Source organism: Phalacrocorax carbo, chromosome 10, assembly GCF_963921805.1.
Source record: "Phalacrocorax carbo chromosome 10, bPhaCar2.1, whole genome shotgun sequence".
Lineage (NCBI taxonomy): Eukaryota > Metazoa > Chordata > Aves > Suliformes > Phalacrocoracidae > Phalacrocorax > Phalacrocorax carbo.
The window spans coordinates 2346400-2360695 of NC_087522.1; the positions used below are offsets into that span (position 1 = coordinate 2346400).

At 55.9% G+C, this 14296-nt stretch overlaps 1 protein-coding gene across 2 annotated transcripts in view; it reads right to left on the bottom strand.

Moving 5' to 3' along the window:
* Positions 1-5673: 5673 nt before the first annotated feature.
* LMF1 (lipase maturation factor 1) overlaps positions 5674-14296 on the bottom strand; it is a 210702-nt gene continuing 202079 nt past the window's right edge. For both annotated transcript variants that reach the window (XM_064461414.1, XM_064461413.1), the window contains one exon: positions 5674-5992. In XM_064461414.1, the coding sequence (XP_064317484.1) occupies positions 5818-5992 (175 nt within the window). In that variant the 3' untranslated portion in view covers positions 5674-5817. The remainder of the gene's footprint in view (positions 5993-14296) is intronic.

The window sequence follows — 14296 nt, forward strand, 5'->3', positions numbered from 1 at the left end:
GAAGGAAAAAAGCTCTTTCCTTTAATATGTGTTAAAGTAAAGCCAGCTTCTAAAAGCAGCTGGGAGCAGGGAAGGTATACGACTACACGTATTTTCTGTGGGAACTCCCAGGCTGAAGACTGACGACTTTAAAATAAACAACTACAAGTTATAAATGTGTGGCAGCAGGGACCCTCCTAAACCCTCCTCGCCCACGGAGGAAGCTCTGGGCACACGAGTCACCCGCCCCGACCCCCCCAAAGGTGTTCGCACACCTCCCGGAGGCCCCACGGCTCATCCGTCTTCAGACCAACAGCCCCAGGGCTGGGACGAGCCAGCGGGGAGGGAGCGGGGGGCACCTTTCCCAGCCAGGGGGGCTCAAGGGTTCCTGCAGCAGGCCACCACCGAGCGAGCAGTGAATGCAGCGGCGCACTCGGGTTTCAGCAGGGAGGAAGGCGGCGTGCCCCGAGCCCCGGCCGTCCCCTGCCACCATGTGCAGAACGCGTTTGGAGGGGCCGCATGATGCCACGGTCCTCCGTGCAAACACCGAAGCATCCCCCGGTGGGGCTCCCCGCGGCCCCTCTCCCCCTCTCGCTGGCATCACTTAATCCCCGAGGGGACCCTGCCCAGGAGCGGGGAGGGACCTGTCAATCAATTTGTGTGCACATGGGGGCCTCTCCCAGCTACTCCCCCCTCCCACCACCGGGATTTTGTGGGTGATGCACCCAGCGCTGCAGCAGAGCCACCGACGGCCAGGGGAGCGCAGCTTTTGGGAGGCGCATCCGTAATACCCCAAAGGTCAATGACTTTCATCTAGGAAAAGAAAATACAAAAATAAAGCTGCTTATTTTTGATCCAGCAATGTCACCCAAGGTGCCCCTGGCTGCGGTGGGAGCCTGAGCTGCCCAGGGTTGACGTGGGGCGAGCAGCCCGGCCACGTCCTCCCCTTCCCAGCACTGATTTGGACCTGAAGGAGAAACAGCGGGAGGGAGGAAGAATAGATCAGGCTCCAGAGCAGGGGCTGAGCTGGGAAAACACGGCCAAGATAAGAAAGTTGTCACGGGGTGGGGGGGGGTTCATCTGATGGTTGTTTTGACTGACGGACCCAGACCCCGCACCCGAGAGCCGGTGGAGCTCGTGCCGGGACTCGGATCCTCTCTGCCAGGTGCTTGGTGGGTGTCCCCGTCCCTCCTTCAGAGACACCCGAGGAAGAGGAGCTTGGCAGGAGCAGACCTCAGGCAGAGTTATTTTCAAACGCATTTACAGCGCGCCGACTTGGGAACGCCACAAAGTTTTACTTCCAGTGCGTAGCTCAGGGGGAAAAAAGAAAAATCTCTCCAAGAAAACCTCTAGTCAACAGATAACACAATATGGTTCTGATTTCCTCACCCCCTCTAAATGATTGTTTCTTCTCTTTTTTTTTAAATTTTGTCCCAGGGAAACGTTTCTAATTTAATCCCCTGCGTGCACCTTCCTCACTGCCTTTGAATGTGTATTATCTTGCTCCGGAGCAGAGCAAGAATTTTTGATTTTTTAAAAAAAAGAGAGAAAGGTAAAAAAAAGCGTAACAAGCACAATGCACAGCAAACAGGAATGGAAATGCTGGTCTGGGTTCCATTAGCCCTGACCCAGAGGTTGGAAACCAAAAGAAATTAATTAAATTGGGGATGGGGGGAGGCCAGCACCATTTGCTGCCAGTGACCGGCCCGCGAGCGATGCCCGGGGGGCGTCCGTCACCCGCCACCTGTCACCCAGGCGGGGGGGGACCCTCGCCCTCGTGCCGAAGCTGCCGGCTCCCCAGCACCCATGGAGAGGGTCACGGCTGCCCGCCGTGCCAGCGCCAACGGGGACAGGGAGCGGGCAGTGGGGCCGAGTCGCTTTTAACAGCGACTTAAAATCGCCCAGCTTTGCGTGGAGGATCCCGAGCAGGGACCCCCGGAGGGACCCCCGTCAGCGGGATGGGTGCAGCCATGGAGGTGGGATCCTAAATGGGCGTTTTGCTGCGGTGAGCTCCCAGCTGGGAGCAGGGCCGGCCCCGAGCAGGCAGGGACGGCAGGGGGGCAGCGGGACAAGGGCTCTGTGGTGGGGTAGGCTCAGCGCGACCGTGGCTGTCCCGAGCGCCGGGAAGGTGTGAGAAGTGCCTTTTCGAGGGAGGCTCCGTAATCCCGTCAATGCGGCGAGCACACGGACGGTGTGAGCTGCTCCCGGCCAACTCACCTGCCGAAAAAATCCTGCCGAAGCGCCCGGCTGCTGGGGGCTGCCCACGGCGGGACAGGGGCATGGGATGGGGTCCAGCCCCACTCTGCGCATCCGACTCCAGGGCTCAATTTCAGCCGCGGGAGAAGAAAATAAAAAAAGTAAATAAAAACGCTTCAAAGCATCTGGCAAAGAGGTAAGTGCGGGCAGCGCCCGAGTGCACAGAGCGGGAGATGCTCAGCGTGAAGCTGCGCCATTAGCCCCAACGCCCACCGAGACACGAACCCCCCGCCCGTGAACTACGCCGGATCCGGACGGACACAGCCTGGCCTCCGTCGTCCCCGGCCCCTCCGTGGGCTGGCCAAGCCAGGAAGGACGATAATGGGAGGAGATGCGGGATCGCGGCGTTCGCCCTCAGCGCCGTAATCGGAACAAAATGTTCTTCCATTGTTCGCAGAAGAGCATTGGTTTCCAACCATGGCAAATATTTAGGAAAACACAATTGAGTCATAAATGTTATTTACAATTTGGAGCGCCCCATACGTTGCTCCAAGCCCCGCAGTTAAACTAGTTGCCTTGGTTTGAACACGACAGGGTAACATATGGGACTTTCCCGCTCCCTAGCCAAGAGCTTTAACACCTTGCAGAAGCGCGGCAGCTCTGAGCGATGGGCTCTGCCCCTCTGCTGCCGTCACGACTTTCCCGGGTGCCCTGGCTCCCTGCCGCTGGCTCGGGCACCTCCCGGGACCCCACAGAGCCTGCACGGACGGTCCCGCAGGACCTCGGACCCTCCCAGCTCCCCGGCCAGAGGCCACCGGAGGGTCCCCCCCGCTCCCTCCAGCCATCCCGAGCTGGATCTGCCAGGCACGGAGCAGCTGGGCGGGAACCGCACCGCAAACCACGAGGGAGCCCCATGCAAACAAGCCGCCGAGAAGGGAAGGGAGAGCTGGGCTCTTGCAGCCCCGGCTCACCAGGACAGTGATCAGATGCTCAGACACTCCCTAAAAAGCAAATAAGTGCCGCAACACCCGGGAGTCACCTTATTTATCGCCCATCACCCGAGGGAGCTGGAGTGTTGCCGGCCAGCCACGTCAGAGCAGGCACTCGGGGGACTGCACCCAGGGCTGGGCTGCCCTCCCGGCGCTGCTTCTCTTTCCCCTTTTTAACGCTTTCAGTAAAAATAAAAAATGAGTGAAGCTCCCACGGGTTACTCAAGAGCTGTTTGCTTTAATCCCTTTCCAGAAACACACTCTCGGTGGTGCCCATTTGGCACACGCGGTCAAAAAAGGGGGAAGAAATGTGTGAAACGGCATTTCTGTGCCCACAACCGCAGCCCGCGCTGCCCCGTGCCGGTGCCAGAGTTACCTGCTGGTTTGCTCTTCCCAGTTTGGACCCGTTTTTTTTTTTTTTCTTTCAAAACCCACATTCGGCTGTTTTTGGCACACCCTGCGCGGGAGGGAACAGGCTGAGCCGGTCGAGCCCTGGCGATGGGGGCAGAGCCGCGGCCGCCGCCTCCCCGGTGCCCATTGCAGTGCTCTTCCCCTCGCATGTGGCTTGGGCTGAATTTGCTCTGGAAGGGTGAAAGCCTTATTGTAAGCTTTCCAGCCTCTGGAATTCCTCTCTGGGGGGGGCCAAGGTGAACGTCACTGCAAAAACCCAGGGGGAAAAGCCTGGCAAACCCCTTTCTGTTCTGCTCCCTGCCCTCTCTCGCTTGGGTGCGTGGCCGCGCAGCCAGCGGCGCTGGACCCTGCCCGTGGGACGCTCGGCTCCTCCCGAACACCGGCCGGTCAGACACCTCCGGCACCGAACTCTGCCAGCTCCCAAACAGGCGGATTTCAGCCCCGGGGGCCGCCGACAAAAAGCACTAGTTATAAAAACCCCAGATTAAGCAAACAGGAAGGCGCAGCCCTGCGTGCCTGCGCTGCCAGGCCAGGGCCCGTTAAAACAAGACCTGTTTAAACGCGGTGGAGCTGGCGGCAGACTTGTTGACTCCGGCCGCGCTCCCAACCCGGCTGCTGCCGCCCAGGCGACCCACGAGCATCGGCAGCGATGGGACACGGGACGGGGCGGCTGCACAGGGCTGCGCTTGTCCTCGGGGCTGAGTCACAGAGCCCACACGGCAGCTCCAGCAAGGAGCTATTTCGGGTTTGTCAGCAGACCTGTGGCTTTCTGCAGGGAAGCCTGATACAACAGGGTTTTATGCGTTACACAGGTTGCTTTGATCTATTTTTTTTTTTCCCCTGCAAAAAGAAACGCGTGCAGCAGAATGTGCTAACAAGAAATCGATTATTATAAACTGCCCCGGCCAGTTGCTGGCTGTTTCGGATGCTGTCCATGTTCTTTCCCTCCCTCCCCTGCCGTCACTGTGATTGGGGCTCACCAAGCCAAACCCACGTGGTGGGACAGTTTGGGGTGATTTTAAACACAGACCGAGATAAGGAGAGACTGCAAAGCAAACAGGAGAGACAGGGAAAATTCAGGGTGAGGTCCCAGGGTGTTTTCCCCAGCCTGGGGGCACTGCCCAGCCCCAGCTTGCCGCGCTGGCCTGGGGACGAACTGTGGGAGAGCCGGACCGTGCCCGGCGGGCAGGACACACGGCTCAGCCCAGTCATTAACCTGCGGTGAGAAGGTGGTGACCGAGCCCTTCCCAGGGCGACGGCGAGGGCGTCGGGGCTGCTATGTTGGGAATAAAGCAGCTTTGATGGCTCAGTGCTGGCGGTGCACGTGGGGGTGGGATGGGATGGATGGGGATGGGGTGGGGTGGGGGGGATGGGATCAATGGGACGGGATGGGGATGGGGTTGGAGGGGTGGGATAGGACAGGGTTGGGTGGGATGGGGTAGGTGGGGTGGGATGGGATGGGATGCGACAGGATAGGATGGGGTAGGAAGGGACGGGATGGGGTGGGGATGGGGTCAGTGGGGTGGGATGGGACAGGATGGGGATGGGATGGGACAGGATGGGGATGGGATGGGGTGGGATGGGGTAGGTGGGGTGGGATGGGATGCGACAGGATGGATGGGGTAGAAAGGGACGGGATGGGATGGGGATGGGGTAGGGATGGGGTCAGTGGGGTGGGATGGGACAGGATGGGGATGGGATGGGGTAGGTGGGGTGGGATGGGATGGGATGGAGGAGCAGTGCCCCATGCCAGGCCAGCCTCACCTCTGCATGAGCTGTCTGCAGAGCAGGACCAGGCTGCTCTGCCCGATGCCAAACCCCAGGGGACCTGTGAGCCATGGGGGGCACTGGCTGAGGCAGGAGATAGCCCCAAAATCTCCCCTTGTGCCTCTGCAGCCATCACACAGCGCAATGAGTCGGGGAAAGCAATACCAACACCTGCCCAAAACTAGTTGCAGTATTTGTTCACCTTTTTCCCAAATTCTAGATTTCCGAACGGAGCAGCCTGGCAAAAAAAATCAATCATCAGGCAAGGCCATGGTGAGAAGGATGAACAGAAAGAAACAGAAAGAGAAAAACCAGACCACAACAGCAGGGGGACAGGTTGGCCGGGAGCCTTCTGTAGAATGTGTGTAAACAAGGATATGGATTAAAAATACAGAGAGAGGCAAGACACGTAGTTTGTAAGGCTGCTCTCCTTCTTCCCCAGCCAGTCCCTCTTGACCTTGCTTGTCCTCCTCCATCAGTCCCGCACTGGGTAGGGCCAACTCCTGTCTTCATAAAACTTCTTCAGGCCCTGGAGGTTGACAGGGGGGAAGTAGGGGCCGATCCTCTTCCGAATCCACCACCTTCCCTCGCTGGCGTGCTTTCCCCCGGGTCGGCTGAATTTGTACTTGAAGTGTTCTGCTCGGATCCACCTGCGGAGAAACAAAGCGCAGCCTGCTCAGGAGGGGCTGGCACCGCTGCCGGGCGGAGGTGGAGAGGCATCGGACCCTATTTACAGTCTCCTGGGAGGGCAGTTTTTTGAGCCTTTCCATAGCTGGGTGGAGAAATCAGCTCTGAGGTGCTCAACCTGGCTGGCTCCCGCATCCCGCTGCTCCCTCCGCCCCGGGGCTGCCCGCAGCCGGAGGCAGCGATGCAGCCGTCCCCGCTGGAGCGAGGTGCCGCCGAGCTCCTGGGCTCCTCTTGATGCAATTTCGGAACGATGCACGAGGCAGAGGAGCTTTAACACCCCTCCCCACGCACTCCCCACCGCCACCGCGCGCTCCGCACACCTCTCTACGACCACGTTTGAAAGACTAGTGAAAAAAGCAGGAAAATTAATATTTTTTTTCTTTTCTTTTCTGAGAGCAACTATGGAGTATTTCTGCCTGGGACATTTTCAGGTAGAGAGGCTGACTCCCATCCCAGCTCCCCCTGCATCCCTCTGCCCCAGCCAGCCGCCGCTCCTCCTGCTCCGCAGCTTATTAGCGGGGCTATGAGCGCATCTGTTTTCTGGCCGCCCTGGGAGTTGACAGAAAAGGAGATTTTAAAACAGTGCAGAAAGAAGCATTCATCAGTCTCGCGAAACACATTCGGAGGCTAACCATGCTGCTCGGTTCGGGAGGTTTGGTCCCGCTTGATGTAGGGCATGCTGACAAGAGAAGGAGTAACACCCCGGTCCTGCGGCGTTGCGGTCCCTGTTTGCAGAGTGCATCGCCGCATTTGCTGGATAAGTTCATAAAATAACCCACAATATAAAAATGTCAAAGTCATGTCAATGCTCATTTAAACCTGCTTTGCTTCACTACTAAAATACAAACCCTGCTACTGAGCAGGGCACCGCGCTCCCGCAGCTGCTCGCTCCCGGGGCTGCACCTCGGGCAGCCGTAAAGTTCCTTCCTACTGCTAAAATAATTAGGGACGACTCCTATATGTTTGCCATTAGCGCTCACCTTCGTAACACCGGCACGCCAACGGGAAGCAGGGGAGATGGCAGGTGACGGAGGAAACCGCACCCGATTAAAAGGTCTGCTGCAGTCACGTCTTGACATCTCCATTTAAATCTCGCTGGGTACCCAGATGAGCGATACGGAAACTATTCTCCTAGCAAAACACATCAGCGCGGAGCTGTTCATCACGCCCATCGCTTGCTGCTGACTTGCAGCACCCGGCACTAGCATCTGTTTTCTGATTGTCTCCTGGCTGGAACAAAAATAGGGCAAATATCTCCGTGTTTCCCCCTCTGCTGAGGATGAAGGTGGGATCCAAGGAAGCCCAGACTAAAGCATTTGGCGCTGTATTAGGACAGCTCTAATTTAAACTACTGGGAAGGGCTGGGTGCCCAGGGAAGTGTGGGGACGGAGGTGTCCCCCGAAGCCGTACCGCTCCGCGGCAGAGCCTCCCGGGCCGCCCCGGCGCCCCACCTCGCCGCCGGGGGGCTGCAGGGAGGCAGGATACCAGCCCTCAACTACGGGAAGGTAAATAGGAGAGGAGGGGGCAACGCCACAGCCCTGGCTGGGGGCTCAGGGTGCACAAACCTGCAACTCATCACCGTAAATGCTGCCCTGCAGCTGCCGGCTTCATTACAGTCAGGGCCATTTCTACTCCCTTTCTCCCCCGCCGCTTCTCTGAGGCTGGTAAAAGTCAAACGGGGGCCGAAGTGTTACTCCCACAGTGTTTACTTCGCAGGAGCACAAAATTTCCTGTTAATAATTAGAGCATTACTGAACAGCATCGTTCCCGCGGGTCCAGGTAGCCTGCAGGCTCCTGTCCGGGATGGTTAGAGATTTCCAAGCTGTGCTGCTTGATTGCTTTCCTGAATTCAAAAACCACACCTGCCTCCCACAAAAGCTTCAGTGGCTGATTTTACGTCAGCCCCTCTCCTGCTCGAAGCCTCCCTCCACCTGCCACACCAGGGCTTTGGGGGGCTTTTCTTCACTAAGTGACAGCAGAGCACCTACCACGCCGGACCCGTCTCCCTGCACGCCCACAATATGGGTGTAAGGGGGTCCCCCACGCTGAAGGAGCTATCTGCAAACCCCATCTAGCAAAGCTCCCGTTTTCTAGCGAGCGCGGAGAGCAGATGACTTCTCTGAGCTCCCGGGGCAGAGCCAGGAGACCTCAGGAGATGCCAGGTCTCTGCTCAGACACAGAAGCGCCTTCTCCCCAACCTCAAGGGCTGTCCTATAACCCCCTCTGGAATGAAAATTTCCTTGTCCCTTTCGAGTGGGCTTGCCTGCCCAGATTAAATAATATCTATCATCTGATTTGGTATGATTTTTCCCATATGTTCGCCGTCTATTAAAATGTTTGCTATCAAAGGCATCGGCATGTAAAACTAGAACCGTGTGAGCATTAAAGTGACCGCATGCAATTGAAGATGCATTTTTGTGGCATAAAGTTTGCCTTTCTATCTGACTGTGTTTCAGGCTCTTCTGTTCAGAGCCTAAATCCATCCGAAGAGTCCCCGCAAACCCCCCGCCCTCACCTCTAAATTCAGCCACCCTCTTGTCCCAGCCACGGTCGCTCTGCTTTCCCCCAGCCCGCTCCACCCGAGCCGTGAGCTGGAGCGTTGGGATGCACGGTCCACGTCAGGATGACAAGATCCATGGAGGAGGAACCTGCACAGCTCTTCCAGGAGCTGAACCGCTCACCCAGCGATGAGCTACAAAGCTCCGGCACACCGCAGCCCACGGCTCCTCGCTGCCCTGCACCGCCAGCGAGCCTCTGCGATTTGAGACTTGAAGATTTCCATTCCGGTCAACGGAGGTACTAAAGAGCCTTTACACGGCAGCAGCAGCCAATGTGTGCTGCAGGATGGAGGAACTGCAGTGGGAATACCTCTGAGCATCAGAATACGACAGCAGCATCCAGACCCTGCGCTATCCATCCTCTCCGTCCTTCCCGCGGTTAGGGGCTGTGGGAGAACCGCAGAAAACCTGCAACCCCTGGGAATCTTTCCTTGCAAGGCTCACAGATGTAAAAGCGGCAGAGTTTAATACTCACCGGAGCCCCTCATTTCAGGGCTCATAGAGTTTACAAGCTACCCCAGTATTTATAATCTACTGGGGTGCCTCAGTCCTGAAGTTACAGGATTTGCAAACTTCTCCAGCGCTGCCTCACTGGACCTGCTCCCGGCTCTCGGGACCTGGGGAGCAAACGTGCTCCTGCACTAACAGGGCCGAAGCATCAACACCCCGGAGACCATCATTTCAGGGCTCACAGAATTTACAAGCATCACTTGGAGCCCTGGACGGCTTGCAGCTCAGGCAAGACGCGCGCACGCCTGCTTGCCTGCAGACCAAGGAATCCTGCGCGCTAGAGATCACCTTATCGGCAATGGCTTGTGCTCTGGGCGGCTTCGGGGCTCGCACAAAGACCTTCTGGCTGGTGGAAGGGATCCACAGGCCTCTGAGCCCCCTCTGACGCAGGAGGTGGCTGGCGTGCGCGAACCTCGCTCGCTGCTCTGAGGAAATGGGAACACCTTCAAGAAGGTCAGGAAGAAGCTATCTGACTTCATCTACATTAAAAGGAGTCTAATGGCACAGGTGGTCGCTCACACTCGGAGAAGGATGAACAAGGCCCGTCTTGCAGAGGAGACGGACAGAAAGGTCGGGAAGGACAATCCCGGCTGCAGTTTCCCAGGATTTATTGAGCGAATGCAAGCCCGGGAGCTCCTCCTGGCTCCCCGGGAAGCACGGGGCACCGGCTACCACAGCCGGGCAGGGAAATGGCTCCGGAGAAGCATCAGGCTGAGCCAGCTGGGCCCAGGTTAGGTCCCTCAGGAGACACACTAGGGCAAAATAATCCCTTGAGAGGCAAGAAACAAGATACGGTCAGGCAAAGCAAGTCAGATAATTACAGAATCACAGAATCATTAAGGTTGGAAAAGACCTCTAGGATCATCAAGTCCAACCGTCAACCCAACACCCCCATGTCTCCTCCAGGAGATGGAAAGCCCTCTGCTGTAACGGCAGCAGCGATGGAGGACAAGGGACAGACGGGCCCCTTCGGCAGCTTCTCCCGAGCCCAGCGGCGGTGCCTGGGAGGAGAAGCGAAACCGCTGCGCGGCAGAGCGACGGCGCTGATCCCGGTGCGGAGGGCTGGGAGGACCACCGAGCCGCCCCGAAGGACCCACCGCCCCGCACGGGACCCGCCTGCCGCCACCCTCCTGGGCAAGCACCCGCTCTCCATCACCACCCGGATCGGGCAAAACTACAGCCTCGGGGAGAGCAGAAAGGCTAAAAATAATAAGCATTATTTTTTAAATCAATATATTCATCCCGCCAGATGCCCAGTAGCAGCTGCGCTGTAGCACTTTTAAGATTCGATCATATATCAGCCTATTATGACATCTTCCAACTGTACGTGTTAAAAATTAGCAGCAATACTGGAGTTGTTGGGATGGAGGGCTAAATCTCCCAGACAGCTGTAATTAGTTCCAGAGGGTGCAGCTGTCTCCCTGCAACAGCTGAGGGGTTCGAGAGAAAAAACCAGAGCCGGTGGTTTCTGTTAGAATTAATGGCCTGACAGGGCAAGGCGGGGTGGGAGAGGGAAGAAAGAAACCAAAACACGGGGCGTCTTTTCGATTTGGGGTTTTTGTTGTTGTTGTTTTTTTTTTTTTTATCTTGAGGTTCCGCGCTCCATTGTAAATCAGGGAGCAAGCGGCAGTGGAAAGTACAAATTCATTACAGTAACAGAGCCTCCATCATCGGCTTTCTTGCTTATTCTAGCCCCGTTTAGCAGGAGGGATCATAAATTCATCTTGGCCCAAGTTTGCAGAATAAGGGCAGTTTTATGGGTTCTTTTTCAACGCCGCTGACTTCTCTTTCCCCAAGGCTCCTGCAAGGTCTGGCCCTGCAGAGCCAGAGCATCCTCAAATCTCTCTTGGGAGATGGGAAAGCGGGTTTATTCCCCCATGGACAGGTTAGAAAGGGAGGCTCAGGGGCCGCGTCTACTCCGAGGGCCGAGCAAACCTTGGGGAGAGGAAACCTGTCTCTCCCCAGGGCTCACCGCGCCGGCCAGGATTACTTTCGGCACGGACAGACCCAGCGTGTGGGATTCGGTTTAGGGTTTTGCAGGTGTGATGGGGATGCGGCCGATGCTCCCGACGGAGCCACGGCAGGGGCTGCCCTTGCCAAGGGAGATGCATCCCACGGCCACGGGACACGCGGCACAGCCCGGCCACGGGGCAGCTGCCCCGCGGCTGCGGCTGCCACCGCTACCGGAGGCGGCTGGGAAGCAGATTTCCCACCCTGGGGGAAATCCCGACGCTTCGAGGTGAGCTCTGCCCTCCCTCCCAACGCTGAGGTTGTCTTTACCGAAAGAAAATCCCTTAGACTTTCGTTCAGGACAGGGGAATCATTCCATTCTGATAATATCAGACATCATAGTTTTGACGATAAATTAAAGATTTTCTTTTAAATGATAGCACATAGGGAAAGAAGAAACAACTGCAATAAAGCATTTCACCATGGCGAAAGCCAGTGAAAAAGCCAAAAGAACGTGTTTATACTTATTCACCTCTGAGGATCCTGTCACTTCCCAGGACAGTTTCACTGCTGGCAAAGCTGTTTTTCAGTGGGAAAAGCATATAAAATATTTTACTATGTTCTGCAGAAGAAACCAGCGCTCGCGGGAGAGGCTCTGGGGGCTCTGCGGACTTACATCGCTCCCTTACGCTGTAAGAGAGTGCAAGGGAGACTTGTCCTGGCAGGGAAATGCCTTGGGGTGAGAGGAGGCACTTGGGGCTCAGCAAAACCAAGTTCAAACCCTGACGGACTCGTATCCCCACGGAGCATCCCACGCCCATGAGCACCGCTCCCGCCTCCTCTGAAGACTTCTGGGGAGAGATCTTGCAGGACAGGGATGTCGTTTCCACCCACATCCCAGTGATGCCCCTCTTCTCCAATGAGCCCATCATCCCTGCCTGCTCTCAGCACCGCTCCCAACAGCTTCGGAATTAGCTGACCCCCTCCTGGGGGTGTCCGAGGGAGCACCCCCAGAGGGGTTTCTACACCGTGCAAATCTGACAAAGCCCTGCCCGTGGCTTGGGTTGTGCATCTCCGCAGGTTCCACGGGAAAGCACCTACACCCTCTGCCAGGGACCAGGGTGACTTACGCGGCCTGAAAGTCCAGCCCTGCACGCCCCCGGGTGTAAAGCCCAGGGGCTGAGACGTAAATGGGAAATAAAAGGGCAATCAAGTGAAAAAAAAAAAAGACTACCAAGTGCTATATTCTTCTTACGTTCCTGCAGCCAGGTCGCATCAACCGGGAAGCGCTGCCTCCATAAATAACAGCACCGCTACAAATCCAGGTCTTCAGCTACATGTTGGGGCTTTTTCAACAAAGTGCTACTATAATTGGAACAAAAGTCCTTAAGTGAACATGATTTAATATCAGAGACACCGAACACTTCAGTCAAAAATAACCCTGATTTTTTTCCCCCCTCCTCTGTAGGCAAAATCTGATTTTTGTTTTCTTTCATTGTTGCAGTCTGTTTCCATGACGGTCTGTTAAACACTTATTAATTTCTCAGCCAAAGCCCTACCGTTCAGATTTATGATGGCTGGTGTTTTATGAACTATCCGCTGCACAATAATATTTTCTAAATCCACATTCCACAAACATCACTGTGCTTGAAGTAAAGCTTCACACTCAGCTAGGCTGGGCGCTCAACAATACCCTCATTTTTAATCAGTCACCTGTTTCTCATTTTAAGTTTATCACACTTGAAAAAATACTATAATTTCTAGAGTTGTAAAGAAACCTACAAACTTTGGTCTCAGAAATTTCATTTCGAAGGCATTAACTCATTTTGAAAGTCCCTTGGCTATTTAAGGTGTAGAGTTTCCATTAACAGAATAAACTCCGTGGAGTATGGAGCGTAATGTTCTTAAGGAAAACAGCCCCTTCCCCTAATTATTTAGTCTAGCAGGGAATGAAAATAATTAAGTCTCAAAATTCCCTTCAGAGCGGAGGCGGGGGGTGGAATATGGTAGGAAAAATTAGCTTTTTTTCCACCCGGCTCCCGAAGGCAGCCGCGCCGCGCCGGGCACAGCCCTCAGCTGGATGGTGGGAGCGGAGGTGTGGTAAAGGTTTGGAGCAGCCGCAGGCGGGCTCTGGCTCGAGGGTGAGGGTGCAGGGATGCCCTTTGGAAACTGTCGGAGCTACAGCCACCCTGGGCTATCTTTTCTTTCCCGGTGTTACCGCTAAGGCTTAAATTTAAGGCTTTAGGTCACAACTAAAACGAAGTTATAACAGTGAGGCGACCGCTGGCTGTCAGCGCTGAGGATGCTCGCGTTCAGCGCTCAGTTAAAGACTGCGAAGGGGTCTGAATTTAAAAAAAGTAAGAATCCTTCTAACTGCCTCTTCTTGCACCCCGATCGGAGAGCACGGATCAATCACCCCGGGTTCTGGCCGTGGTTCCCCCGTGGGAACGCGCCCGGGGCCGTGCCGGGGTGCGGGGGTCTCGCCAGCCCCGCTGGGAGCTTGGACGTGCAGCGAGGGGATGTTAAAAACTAAACACAAAGAAAAGGTGTTTTTGAATTTTAAAGGAAAAAGAAAAACCACACCCCAAACCGAGCAGTCGAGCCTGCCTGAGCAGAAGTAACGCTGGGTGAGAGCAGCCGACGGAGCCGCTGTGCCCACGCCGGTCGCTAGAGCCGCGAGTGTAAACCCAGAATTGGGATGGGGCACAAAAACTGAACAAAAAAAAAAGGGCAAACGATCACTTCGGTTTCTCTACACGGGCAAACCAAACAGAGAATAACCGAAAAAATGTAAACAGCGACAGGAATCGGTGGCTGAGGTGAGCGCCCAGTGCGGGATCCGACCCCGACGCCGCTACCGCGGCACGGGAAGGCGTGAACACCCACCCGTGCCCCCAGCCCTCGCCTCACACCTGGGTGAAAATCCAGATGGGGCCGATGTCCCCGGTGTTTTGATTTGGCTCGCTTAGACCCGAAACGTGACCCACGACCCGGGAGCCAGAGCGAAACGGGGTGTTGGATTTTGGTCTGAGCCAAAATGAGCGTTTGTAAATTGTTATTTTTATTTTACGCCACCCCAAAATACACTAGACCCATGAAAAACTTAAAGCAAAGCTAATGCCAGAGCAAAAGCAGCTGACACATAAAACCAGCGCTGGATCCTGATCTTTTCCTACTATAAAGTAGCTGCTAAAGAGTGAAAACAGAGTCTGTGCTTTGGTTAAACCAAGGTAACGCATGAATCAAGAC